At 39.1% G+C, this 14,530-nt stretch overlaps 3 protein-coding genes across 4 annotated transcripts; 1 reads left to right on the plus strand and 2 right to left on the minus strand.

Moving 5' to 3' along the window:
- Positions 1–576: 576 nt before the first annotated feature.
- On the minus strand, positions 577–7,282 carry LOC308379638 (hemoglobin embryonic subunit alpha-like; the record flags this gene model as incomplete). 2 transcript variants are annotated; one of them, XM_080856856.1, is made up of 3 exons in its annotated part: positions 577–705; positions 6,894–7,101; positions 7,188–7,282. In XM_080856856.1, 3 exons carry the CDS (start codon positions 7,280–7,282, stop codon positions 577–579), a joined length of 432 nt encoding a protein of 143 aa, XP_080712982.1. The 2 variants fall into 2 exon arrangements, with proteins under 2 accessions (XP_080712982.1, XP_080712983.1); XM_080856857.1 differs by lacking the exons at positions 6,894–7,101; positions 7,188–7,282 and adding exons at positions 914–1,121; positions 1,231–1,325.
- On the plus strand, positions 4,077–4,805 carry LOC308379636 (hemoglobin subunit beta; the record flags this gene model as incomplete). Its single annotated transcript, XM_080856854.1, has 3 exons — positions 4,077–4,168; positions 4,309–4,531; positions 4,677–4,805. 3 exons carry the CDS (start codon positions 4,077–4,079, stop codon positions 4,803–4,805), a joined length of 444 nt encoding a protein of 147 aa, XP_080712980.1.
- Positions 7,283–12,955: 5,673 nt separating the features above from the next.
- LOC308379640 (hemoglobin subunit alpha-2-like) lies at positions 12,956–13,702 on the minus strand (the record flags this gene model as incomplete). Its single annotated transcript, XM_080856859.1, has 3 exons — positions 12,956–13,084; positions 13,288–13,495; positions 13,608–13,702. The coding sequence occupies 3 exons, from the start codon at positions 13,700–13,702 to the stop codon at positions 12,956–12,958; spliced, it is 432 nt and encodes a 143-aa protein (XP_080712985.1).
- Between the last annotated feature and the right edge of the window lie 828 nt (positions 13,703–14,530).

The following is a 14,530-nucleotide window of genomic DNA, read 5'->3' on the forward strand; positions in this document are numbered from 1 at the left end:
AACAAGTTTACGTTAAAATCACAGAAGATGATCTGCTGCATGAGAAAAGAGTGAAAGAGATGATTGAGGCAGGCGACTACTGTCACAAGCCTAGTGCACTCTTTCCCGCTACATTTTAGTTTCCTGGATCTGGGAGTACGGAGCATGCGCAGTAGCTAGCACTACTTTTATCCAAAGTAAATCATGTTCCTTGAATCAATATTTATTCAGTTTTTTTTTAGCTTGACATTAAACAAACAAAAACGAACCATGTAACAAACATAAACGCAATACATTCATGTTATACAAACATATTTCTATTATGGTAATGAAACATGCCTGTTTTTTTGACTGCAGCTATTTGCTTTTAAAAGTCCCTGGAGCGCATTTAAAGCAGTTCAGTACTGAGGGTCCTCTTTATTGTTATTTGTGTGAAACCCAGTGAAATTTAGCACACAGAGTTAGAGATACACCCGATAAAAATAAAATACATGACACATGAACTGACTTCTTGCATTGGTTTATTGAACGCTCAGATTAAGTCGAACCAAAGACAGGCTCGATTGAGGCAGTTGAGACTTGTCTTCTATTCTCGCTTTAACGGTACTTCTCGGACAAAGCCAGGTTAACTTTGCCAAAGAACTTGTCACAAGCCACATGCACTTCGGGGGTGAAGTCCTCGGGATAAAACATTGCCATCACCACAAGCACATTGTGGGTTATGATCTGTCAACAGGGTAGAATGATTCAAGTGAGTTTTGAGACTTAATTCCAATTTTACATTTACATTAACATTCAGTCATTTAGCAGACGCTTTTGTCCAATTCGACGTACAGGTGAGAGAACAGTCAAGCTACGAACAATACAATTTTAGAGTAACCTACTCCAAATGCTATACTTAAACACAACATAGTCCACACTGTTGGTCACACACCTTGAAGTTGGCAGGATCCACACGCAGCGTGAAGGCATGCAGCTCGCTCAGTGTTAGAAGGCCATTCGCGATATCATCTATTTTCTCAACAGCATCCATATAGCCTGTCATGACAGTCAAGCCATGCTTACGGATGGCGGCAGACCCGGGGCTAATATCTTTCCAGTGGGAGAAGTAGGTCTTCGTCTGGGGAAAGACGAAGAGGGTCCTGAAAATAAATTGAAGGAAACGTTTTACTTGACGCTACTGTAAATACTTAATAATTTCGTTGTTACTGGGCGAGTAATCCCACTACAAAAGGAAGTTAGTAGGCCTACCTGGACAGCGCTTCATTTCCGATGTCCTCCGCCTTTGGTGTGATTTTGGTGAAGAAGGATTTCACCAGTGCTTTGTCCTTAGCTGAAAGGCTCATCTTTAACGTCTGGTCGTTGCTGAACTAGACAATAAAACCTGTAATTGTTCGGTGAGACGGGGGTCTTATATATTGTCTTATGTGAAGTCACAGTTTTGAAACTCCTCCTCCAAAGGCATTCTATTGGGTGACACCAAAAAAATAACATCTGGCACTGGACAAACACTGGATTTGTACCTTATTGCCAATATTATAGGCCTATATAGTACTGAACAAAACATACACAATAAAGGCTAAGACCTCCATAATATTAAGAAATAGAGCAAGCCTAAACAAGCTCCTAAATATGCAATATATGTAGTTTAGTTATCGAAGAGCAATTTTTTGTAGTTCCGTTTCGAGCACAAGAGTTGGCTAATATTTATATTTATTTATTTATAAGGTTTTTACCTCAAAAAGTCACATCTGCTGAAAAAAACAACACAAGAAGTCTTCAGTAGACCTTTAACCCCAAAAACCCTAGCTTTGTTTTTTTTCTGTATCCGGGACAATAGCCAGCTCTTGCGGACCCAGTCCCAAAGATAAGGCCACCATGGCCAGCACTGCAGCTCTGATTTGGTCATTCCTATTTGCCAAGCCGTTGCCCATCAAATCCACTCTCTTGATTACACCGGCCAATGGACTCGTGTCTAGTCTTGTTATGAAACATGTGCGCTGAGATCATTGTTTTAATTCCGACTAATCTAATACAATAATTTAAAAATGCACGTATAAAATGTATTGACAGGACAACTTAATGGTCAAGTGGCTAAAGGAAGTAAACAGACAAATATGAACAGAAATATCAAATGCTCCATAGAGTCCATAGAGGTGCATACAAACGATTTGCTGTTGTGTTGATTGAGTTATTTTTGCAATTCCCCCATTTTTGCAAAGGGTTTCATGAGCCCAGCCTACATGTTTAACAAAGCTATACATTAGTACAACTTAGATTGGTTTTGGTACAATTTGTCACCAACAGACGACAGCTGATAAGGCTGAGGCAATCATTGAAAAACATACTTTGAGATGTACATTTAATCTCGACGCCCGATCTGGAGCCACCCTATGGAATGGGTGGCAGACATTTCCTGTTGTTCTTAGGAAACACTATGGGTAGTCTACTCTGCTGTATGGAGTGTGGGGCATTAACCTATAGAATAGGCAAATATTGATCACAATTTGTGTGGTTTGGATGTATAAACAAAGTGGCTTCTCTTTGTTAGAAATGTATATGCTTAAATCAACTTTTTAGCCTAGCTTGAAGACCCATCTTTTTAGATCACCTTTACACCTGACGAAGTAACTGTTTGTGGTTGTTATTCATTGTTTTATTCCAATTACATATTAAGTCATCTACCAAATTCTTAATATTAAACTTAACTCAAAATTGTTGTCAACTGATTTATTAAAACAGCTAGTGTTGTACAATTCAATTCAAAAGCCATTGCCCTTGTTTGTCAGGACAAATAATACCCACATAGCATTTGCGTTTAGAATTAAACAGTACAACATTGTTAACATTGTGTTAAATGTTTAAATAATCTCATTTGGCTGGTGGAATAGGATCTTATGCCGTTAAACGACAACAGCAATTACTCTACTTTCCATACGAGTGTAATCAAGCTGTCTCAGCGTAGAAAATTAATTTTAATTTGGTAAGAGCAAAGCTTGACGTAACAGTTATACTTTTTAAAGAGCGCCAACTGCTGGACGTAATGCAACTATGACTCCACGCTTTAATTGAAAGCACAAAGGGAGAAATTGCATTGCATTGACAAAGGTCAAACTACTACTGTCTGCTTTGTATGGTTCACACAGAGAATCTTTTCAATTATTCAAAATAAAGGTCCTTTCTGTAGACATATTGTGCTGAAATGGCTTGTCATCTGTCTGTTGTCTGAGTAGTTCTGGATGCTGTGGTGCCACTCAGAGTGAGCTCAAGGCAGTTGCATTTATGTCTGTTTGGACATCTAAACAGAAACTCCCTGACAGTACAGTGAAACTGTGTGACTGATATTGCCTCTTCAAACAAACACAACCTAATGACTTAGCCCATATTTTGTCTGACTTAACCACCAGAATTATGTTAACTGCAAGATAATTATGTTTCTTTTGGTAAATATTGTAATATTGTCCAAGAGTTCGGTTAATTAAAATGGAAAGGATTGAATGTATAATTCAAGATCAATAATTAGTTTTGTTTCAATATAAAATGCTGTGTAATATTGTGATAACAGAGCTCCTCATTCAGGGTAGCAAGTAAAACATCGTTCATTTGAAAATGACAATATACAATAAGTAAACCTACAGTACAGCACAAAAATTACTGCTTCATGAGGTGCAATCTAGATGACTGGTAATTGGTTATTGGTAATTGTGACTGTTGTTGCAGTTGTTGCTGTTGTAATTGTTGCTTCACATAAATATGTTCTACTTGATGGAGCATATGTGTGAGATGAATGTCGTGTCATGAATGTCTCGTCATGCAGTCCTTCACTCTAGTGCAAAGTGTAGTAGAATTTTTAAATGTTGCTATGGCCGATAGGAACGCCTTCTATGCTTATGTTCTGTGCATATCCGGAAGCAGTTCATATCAATGCGATCTGCGGTAGGCTACATGCCAAAAACCAGCCCACACACATAACACCCAATCGTTTGCAGTTGGGAGGGGTAATCTGACGTATTTAAAAGACTTGTAAACGCACGTCTCACACACAGGTCTGGTTATTCTCACTTCTAGATCCTGCTATTGTCGCAATACTCGTCAACATGGTTGATTGGACTGATTTCGAACGCAGCACCATTCTGGACATCTTTTCTAAGATGGACTACGATGTCGTGGGCCCCAAATCCCTCGCCAGGTAAGATCCGTCCTGTCATTTAGTTTTGCTTGTTGTTTCAGTATCACTGGAGAGCGTCTGTTTAAATAATCTGATATCTTCATTAGAGACGTTTTTAATTACATTCCAACCACATTAACCACATTAATTCTTCCCACCAGGTGCCTTGTCGTGTACCCATGGACGCAGCGGTACTTTGGCAACTTCGGAAACTTGTACAATGCCGCTGCCATCATGGGGAACCCAATGGTCGCCAATCACGGCAAAGTGGTGCTGCACGGACTGGACAGAGCCTTGAAGAACATGGACGACATCAGAGGCACATATGCGGAGCTCAGCGTGCTGCACTCCGAGAAACTGCACGTGGATCCCGACAACTTCAGGGTACGTTCGTTGCTGCGTGTCTTCTGAAGTTGATGTTCCATATAAACCAGACATATCAGTCATTAAACTTGGCAATCCAGATATCATCGTTTACTACACAAAGATCATATAATAATCATAATTATGTCTCTGTCCTCTCCTATAGCTGTTGGCTGACTGCCTGACTATTGTTGTTGCCGCACAAATGGGAGCTGCGTTCACCGCCGATGTCCAGGCCGCCTTTCAGAAGTTCCTGGCTGTCGTCGTCTCCTCCCTCGGCAGACAGTACCACTAGAGACTACACCTCAGACGAGAGCAGACCATCATCTAATGCTTTCGTTGACACGACGTTTAACAAATAAAAGTGTCGGCAAATTATTTCAAGTTGTTGCCTCTGATTATTCTGTTGTCATCATGGGAAAACACAAAACATACTTAACGAGTGAAGACACCTGTTTAGAGATTACAGATAAACATTAGCTTATCAGAGTCGGAACCCGTTTTAAACCGTTCTTGGCCAGTTGTAGAAATACCACTACAACAAATCTACAACTTTTTGAAATTGATGTTGCAAAATAAATGACGACTTATTCAAAAAGAAAGTCTAATCACAACAACCCCTATGGACAGAAACTCTTTTAACGAAATAACATCACACCAGTGCTTTGGGGACTTATTTTGCAACGATATGACTTGGGTTAGTGTTCCATAGTCTGAAAAACAGTTTTGATCTGTTTGGTCAAGTTTATGTATCTGCACAAACAAGGTTTCACGACTTTACCCATCTCAATAAGTTCTGAGCAAGGAGAAGCACAGTCTACTTGGCGAGGGAACTGGCCATGGTCCTGAAATGCCTCAATGCATCAAGCCAGCGATTCTCTCGAACTTTGTAAAACATAGGTGTTCCTAAGTTTTTTGTAATTTCAATTTCTTTGCCCATTAATTGAAAATGTATATACAATAAATATATTGTACGCCTGACAGTAGAATGAATACATTCAAAGATAGGCCTATAGGCTAATATTATAAGTGGTGTAATGTAACAAAGCTCGAAAACATCAGTTGTATCTCGGGTTTCTTCTTGCCAATAAAATAACGTTTAACAGTGTAAACGAATGAGAAATTAACAAGGTCATACCTTGTCGAGAATGCCTCCCTGCTAATAAAACAATCATGTACTTATAGTTTTACTTATAGCTTTAGTAAAGGTATTTAGGAGACGCTTTTGTCCAAAGTGACTCACAAAATATTCAAATAAAAACAGTTAAACAATAGTAATAAGCATAAATAAGAAAAATAGCAATTATTATGGTTATTATAATGAAAATAATAATTATAATAATAACATAATACTACTTCTAGCCTATATATATAAAATAATAATAATAATAATAATATGATTGTATTTATAATCTATGCATTAAACAAATCAAGACAGAAGACTAATTAGACAGTTTTTGAATGTACCAAAGCTGTTGTTGAAATAGACAGCACAGGACAGCTGAGTGAAAGCAAAGACAACAGACGCTCATCATAAGAGCGAAGTGGTCGAGAGGGGGAATCATAGCATTTAAATAGGCTGGTACCGATCCAGTGGCAGCTGAGAACGAGGGATTACATTCTTACAGCCACAGGGAGCCAGTGAAGGATGACCAGCAGAAGAGTTACCTGGTCCTTGTCGACATTGTGTAAAAATGTTGTGTGAGAGCGCCTGATCATCCCAATATTGGTATTCGTTACCCCAAAATAATTCTTGTTTTTCTAGAAAATGTGCTTCTATACACTTAAGTACTAAGCTTGCATAAAGTGGTCTATAATGAATGCAAACTAAAGACACAACCACAAGATGCTATCATTCATTTTATTATTTCAACAGACAGTTTAGACTTCTGTTCATGAGCTGGGCAACCGATTTATCGGTATTTCTCGGACAAGGCCAACCCCAAAGCGGCGAAGAACTTGTCCATGGACACATGGACTACTGGGGTAAACTCAGTGGGGAACATGATGGCCAACTCCACGAGCAGGCAGTGAGCCAGGAGCTGGGAGAAAAAAGAACCGAACATTGAGATGTTATTGTTACTGAGGCGAAGAAATTATACCAAAATCACAATATATATTTTCATATCATGAACATTTTATGAAAATGCTATAATAAATCTTAATTCAGCAATTCTAGACCTTGTCACAATTTCAGCTGTCTGGAGTTTTAATAACTTAATTTTAAAACAAATCATTTAGATTTTAGAAATGGGAAGTTAAGTTTATTTCATGTTCATATATTGTTTTATTCCATGAATATTTTCAGGCTAACTTAACTGAAGTGAACTGCATTGGACAAGCATCTTTCATCCGTCATATATGCCATATAATACGTTTTTACCTTGAAGTTGGCTGGATCAATACGCAGCGTGAAAGCGTGCAATTCACTGAGTGTAAGCAGTCCTCCAGTAAGGTCATCGATTACACCGACGGCCGTGGCAACGCCACCCATGACAGTCCTGCCATGCTTCATCACAGGGGCAGAGCCGGGACTGGTGTCGCTCCAGTGGGAGAAGTAAGTCTTGGTCTGAGGGTAGACCACCACCAGCCTGTCCGGTCAAATATTGGTTAGAAAAACGTAGCAATTGCACACATATATTACACGTGTCTTTAAAAATCAGAAAGAAGGAATTACCTGGACAGGGCATCGCCCCCGATGGTGTCAGCCTTACTGGCGATCTTGGCCCAAAAGGCCCTGACAGTGGCCTTGTCTTTGGCTGTAAGACTCATGTTGGTTATTTTCTTACGGAGAATCTACAAAGTCCAGTGAGATGTCTAGGCGACGTTTCGTCCTTTTATAGGACTTTGTGGAACCACCACACACTCAAGACCCACCTCTTGCCGGGCTACATGCCAACTCGATATCTGAGAATATTTTGGAATATGTAATGCACACATAATGCATGCAAGCCCCGGTGTCGTAAAAACTGATAAAAGCAAGACAGTAAAACACACGAACAAGATGCAGTCGATTTTATTCTGTAGAAAATCTCTAAAGCAGAGCCACAAAAACCCAACACTGTACAATATTGCGGTGTTTTTGAAGTCTTTATCTATACATTAAATCAAATGTCACTTGAGGACAAGACCGTTGAGGACACTTAAAAGAAAATGCTGACATCCAATTTTAAAATGTAGGACGAAAGTGAGGATAATGCATCTTTGAAATAAAATGCAAGGTTTCTTGAGGCATATCGCAGGAAATCATAGACATGCATAAGCAATTAAAAAAATGATTTGCTTTATCAGCGGTCACCGCAATTATGCACGAATATAAAAAGGCGTAGCAGACTGTTTTTGCATGGGTATCTCTTAAGCCTCTGGTTATCAAATGAGCGACATGTTAAGGGTGGAACCACTGCTGCGACAACTAGATAATGGCACACTGTTGTCCTTCGAAAACCAGAACGTTCGATATCGTGCTTTTGGACTAAGAAATTACTAAACCTGTTAAATTCTGCTTATATTTCAGACACCATCTTTACGCATTGAAGGGGATAAATATACTTCACCATTGCAACAGTGTCTGACTATTGTAGATGGTAAGTATCTTTCCATAGGACGACCTGTTAGAACAGGATAGGATGGTGAGCTGATCTGAGGTGGTGTTTGCAAGATGACGGAGAGGGCGCCATAACTAATTGAACCATCTGCGGTACAACGTAGGGTGGCGCAAGCAAAGCTTACCTAAAAGGAAAGAACCGCATATTTACCCATTTACCCACATTCAGACGACCAAGGAGAGAATTGCATCCGGGGTATTAACCACAGTATTCTCATTTTCTCTGCATACATGGCCATTGGAAGACGAATTGTCCATACAATCCTGTTGGGGATATTAAAATGTTCCAGTTCGGAATGTGCAAATTTAGTATATTGTTAACAGGAGCTCAACGTTCTAACATATTGCACGCCACAAATCAGAAAGCACGAAACTGTCTAATAGGCTGAGATTATTGAAGTTGGTGTACTTTTAAATATTGTTATGACAATAATAAATCCCCTCTAATGATATACACAATACACATATAAACAAGTATACACATACACATTTTTATTTGGTTTTCATCCAGGCTTACCGTCCAAACGCAAAGAGAGGTGTGAGGAGATGAGAGACAAAGAGGAGAAAAACACGCCCAAGAAACAAAGGAACTTTCCTTATCAGTCATTCTCTGATGGAGCATGCGCATTAGCTAGCTTGACCTGTGTAATTAAACCAAAGTAAATAATGTATGCTACGTGGGCTATTTGAATTTGTATAAAGATAATGTTGGCTGCATTCATAATGATGATTCAGATTCAGATTCAGATTCAGATAACTTTATTAATCCCATCAGTGGGCAATGAAGTTTGCAGTCCCAGTCTCCATCAATCAACAATACATAGTAAGCTTATAAATAAATATGCATATGCATCAACACACACATACAGTTAACACACACATACAGTCAAACACCATGTCCTGTCAGTGATGAACAGCGCTCAGTAGATAAAATTGTCAGTAGTGTACTCTATCCCTACAACCTTGTTTAATAATAATCTAATGGTTGTAGGGATGAAAGATCCAGAATACCTTTTTGTTTTTGCCCTGACAGAATAGTAGCGCCTCCCAGAGGGCGTTAATGAAAATTCACCACCTAACACATGATCAGGCTGACGGATGATACTTTTAGCCTTTTGGACTGCCTGTTTGTTAAACAGAGCACTCAGACTATTTAGCTGTGTTCCAATAATCTTTGATGAAGTGTTAACAATGCTACTGAGACTCTTCTTGTCTTTGACTGATAGGCTATTGAACCAACATAAAAAAGAGAAAGTTAACAGACTCTCAATGAAAGACTGATAAAAGTTACGTAGAATAGTTTTAGAGACACTGAAGGAGTTTAGCTTCCTCAGCAGATGAATTCTCTGTTGACAATTGTCTCAGTGTTAATATGAAACTTGAGCTCACTGTCAAATATTGTACCTAAGTACTTGTAAGAATCAACGATTTCCACATCCCCCTCATGTATGACACTTGCTATTGGTTCTGCCTTTGCCCTCCTAAAATCAATTATGAGCTCTTTTGTTTTGGCTACATTTAAATCTAAAAAATTATTGTCGCACCATTTCACAAATGAGGTCAACGCTAGCCCATGACTGGAATGTGGACCTTGGAATAAAGATAGCAATGCATTGTCATCTGAAAATTTGACTAGGTAGCTTCCTTGTTGGGAAGACCTGCAGCTATCTGTGTACAAAATAAATAACAAGGGAGAGAGTACACAACCTTGCGGAGAGCCGGTATTTGAAGCAATAGGTTGGGACAACTGACCATTTACAAAGACTCTCTGTATTTTATCTGTTAAAAAATTTAAAAGTAGCAGAAATAGTTGATTTGGTATCTGAAAATCATGTGCCAATCTCTCGATCAGAATATGTGGCTGCATTTTGTTGAAAGCAGAAGAAAAATCTGCAAATAAAACCCTAACATGGGACCCAGGCTTCTCCAAATGTTTATATACTGTGTCTAAAATAAAAAGTTTTGCGTCATCCACACTTCTACCAGTTTGATAAGCAAACTGTAATGGATCCAGTTTTCCAGTGACCAAGGACATAATTTCAGCTCTAAGGATTTTCTCAAAAATTTTCATCACCAAGGACGTAAGAGCTACTGGTCTGAAATCTTTCAACTCCTTGGGTTTATTTAGTTTAGCTAGTGGGATTATGGTGGAGCTCTTTCATATCTGGGGAATATGGCCTTCTTTTGCACACATATTGAAGAGGCAGGTGAATACTCCACTTAGTTGGTCTGCACAGAAGCGTAATGTGCGCCCACAAACAGCATCAGGACCAGCAGCCTTCCTAATATTGACCTTCTTCAACAAGGATGTTACTTGTTCCTGAGATATCATTATGTCATTATCTGGAACCAACGTGTTTCTCAACCCATAAATATTGTCAGAGAAGTCAGATGATTCAAAACGTGAATAAAATAAATTAAAAGCATTAGGAAGATCACATGACTGAACCCCTTGAACAGAAACAGGCATCCTCCTTTCAGGTTGTTGATTTAATGATGCCATTGACTTAATTCCTCGCCAGGCGGCTCTAAGATCCCCCCCACTGTATTGTTCTTCTACTTTCCTTCTATATTTCATTTTAGCTTTCCTGATCTCATGTTTTACTTCTTTGGACACTGCTTTAATCTCCCAAATATCCCCAGTGTAGAAAGTCCTCTTTTTCTTGTTAATGACAGATTTGAGTTCTTTCGTCACCCATGGTTTATTGTTCGGAAAAGTGACAGTTGTCTTAGTGGGGATAACCATGTCCACACAGAATGTGACGTATGATGATACAATGTCTGATAATTCATCAATGTTCTCAGACCCCTCTTGAAAGCACTCCCAGTCCGTACACTCAAAACATGCTTGAAGTGACGAGATACTGTCCTCAGACCAGACTTTCACAGTTCTCTCCTCATGTTCTAAGCGTCTAAAAGAGGGTTTGTACACTGGTATGAGGTAAACGCTGTTGTGGTAGGAAGCTCCCAAGGACGGCATGGGTATGGAGCTGTAAGCCCCACCTACTGACCCATAACACAGATCAATACACGTATTTTTCTGTGTTGTAGCGCAATTAACATATTGCTCATAAGTTCTCATAGTCCTACTCAAATCACAGTGGTTAAGTGATGTAGTTTGTAGTATCTACAACTCTCCTTGGAGTCACAAAGTCAGCACTGTCACATAAACGTCGCTGAAAGAAAAATGAAACACAGTAGTCAAAGATTGTTAGTTATCAGCACAGTTACCACTGCGATTCAGTGACTGCATTTTTCACCATTAAAACATATGGGTCTATAAGCAAAAGTTTAAACGTATGTAATGTACAGAGGTGTGCACGTATAGGGAGAAGAGACAGATCTATTTTGAGATTTAGTTTTGATTAAAAAATATATAAAAATATATATCTTTAACTGATAGACCCATACAAAGGTCTCCTAACAATTTCAACTTTGATATTATATATATATATGTAATAATCACTCCATGTATGATCTTTAGTCATCACTCCCATGGCTATGCTAGGGGCAGCTGTGGCTCATATTCTCGATAGTGACCAGTTTGTAGTTAAAGTAACATTATGCAACAATTTTACCTTAAAATCAGATGATCTGATGCATACTAGTGTGAAAGAGATGATTGAGGCAAGCAAGTAGCCTACTGTCACAACCCTGGTGCACTCTTTCCAGGTATATTTGAGTTTCCTGGATCTGGGAGTACGGAGCATGCGCAGTAGCTAGCACTACATTGATCCAAAGTAAATTATGTTAAATATATGTTAAATATTAGTTTTTTTTTTGTTGCTTGACATTAAACAAACGAGAACGAACTATTTAACATACATAAAGGCAATAGATTTTTTGAGCGCACCTTATTGCCTTTTAAAGTTATTTTGCAAACACCTCCATAATGTAATCAATGGGTGGGACGTTTAACATTTGAATCTGTTTGAGAGTCAGAAGAGAAATCAAGGCATCCTTTTGGCTATGCGTTTGTAGATGTTTATGACAGCGTCATTGTCAATTTGTATGTAGCCTATGTCTCAATGGACAATCCCAACAGCTAAGAGAGCCTTTCCTCTTCACAGAGTGAACTCGTTTTAAAGTTAAAGTTTTTAAGTGTGCTTTTATTTTGTAATCGTCAACATAAAGAATACATTCATATCTGCCAGAATGTACATGTTCTTCAATGGATTAGCACACATTTGAACCCTTCAGATAACTGCAGCTTGGAGGACGTTTCACCTAGTTTTTTGTTTATTGATATGTTATCACTCTCACTCGGTCGTATGGCAATTCTTAATATTCAAGAAAACGTCTTTGCAAAAAAAAAAAACATTGAAAAATGACGTTCCAATTCTGTAAGAAGACCACGCTCTGTTCAATTGCCCACCACAGAATGACACCCAGGTAACATTCCAGCTGAGTTAAGGTAGCCTAATTCTTTCATCAATGTAGATATAGCCTTATTTGCGTTGGTTCTGCAAATGGATTTATTATTTGGCAGAGGCTGGATGTAGGTTGTTTGTCATAAAATAATGCCTCCTACGATCGCAGCCTCAAACCAATCGATTACTAGAAAATTGGCCTTCATGCAAATCTCAAATGCCCCCTCAGTCATACTTCCAAGCAACCGTCCCTGGTGCGCAGTTAAAGCAGTTCTGTACTGAGGGTCATCTAGATTGTTATTTGTGTGAAACCCAGTGAATTTATGCACACAGAGTTAGAGATAGGCCTACTCCCAGTAAAAAAAATGACATGACACATGAACTGCCTTCTTGCATTGATTTATTGAACGCTCAATTTAAGTCGAACCAAAGACAGGGTCGATTGAAGCAGTAGAGTCTTCTATTTCCGCTTTAACGGTACTTCTCGGACAAAGCCAGGTTAACTTTGCCAAAGAACTTGTCACATGCCACATGCACTTCAGGGGTGAAGTCTTCGGGATAATACATTGCCATCACCACAAGCACGTTGTGGGTTATGATCTGTCAACAGGGTAGAATGATTCAAGTGAGTTTTGAGACTTCATTCCAATTTTGCATTTAGTAATTTAGCAGACGCTTTTGTCCAAAGCGACGTACAGGGGAGAGAACAGTCAAGCTACGAACAATAGAGATCAAGCGTAACAATAAATACTATTTTAATACTATACTAAAACACAACATAGTCCACACTGTTGGTCACACACCTTGAAGTTGGCAGGATCCACACGCAGCGTGAAGGCATGCAGCTCGCTCAGTGTTAGAAGGCCATTCGCGATATCATCTATTTTCTCAACAGCATCCATATAGCCTGTCATGACAGTCAAGCCATGCTTACGGATGGCGGCAGACCCGGGGCTAATATCTTTCCAGTGGGAGAAGTAGGTCTTCGTCTGGGGAAAGACGAAGAGGGTCCTGAAAAAAATTAAGGGAAAATGTATGACTTGACGCTACTGTGAATGCGTAATATTACTTTCGTCGGTGCTGGGCGAGTAATCCCACTACAAAAAGAAGTTTGTAGGCCTACCTGGACAGCGCCTCATTACCGATGTCCTCCGCCTTCGGTGCGATTTTGGTGAAGAAAGATTTCACCAGTGCTTTGTCTTTAGCTGTAAGACTCATCTTTAACGTCTGGTCGTTGCTGAACTAGACAATAAAACCTGTAATTGTTATGTGAGGCGGGGGGCTTATATATTGTCTTATGTGAAGTCATTGTTTTGAAACTCCTCCTCCAAAGGCATTCGATTGGGTGACACCGAAAAAAAAGCATCTGGCACTGGACAAACACTGGATTTGTACCTTATTGCCAATAATATTATGCCTAAAGGACTGTACCAAACATACACACATAATATAGGCTACATCCTTAATATTAAGAAATAGAGCAAGCCTTAACAAGCTGTCCCTAAATATGCAATAGGCTATATGTAGCTTAGTTATCGAAGAACAATTTTTTGTAGTTTCGTTTCGAGCACAAGAGTTGGCTAATATTTATATTGCTATTATTTATAAGGTATTTATTTACCTCAAAAAGTCCCATGTTCTGTCAAAAACAAGAAGTCTTCAGTAGAGCTATAACGCAAAGCCTTGTTTTCTTTTCTGTATCCGGGACAAATAGCCAGGGGTCTTGCAGACCCAGTCCCAAGTTCAGACCACAATGGTCAGCACTGCAGCTCTGATTTGGTCTAATTAAGGCATGAGCTTTCATTCCTATTTGCCCCACCCAAATGTAAGCCGTCGTCCATCAAATCCACTCTTATGATTACACCGACCAATAGACTCGTGTCTGGTCTTATTACGAAACATGTGCGCTGAGATCATTGTTTTAATTCCGACTAATCTAATACAATCAATTAAAAATGGACATATAAAATGTATTGACAGGACAACGTAATGGTCAAGTGGCTAAAGGAAGTAAACACGCAAATATGAATAGACATATCGAATGCT

The sequence above is a fragment of the Sprattus sprattus genome (assembly GCF_963457725.1).
Source record: "Sprattus sprattus genome assembly, chromosome: 18".
In the NCBI taxonomy this organism is placed as follows: Eukaryota; Metazoa; Chordata; class Actinopteri; order Clupeiformes; family Clupeidae; genus Sprattus; species Sprattus sprattus.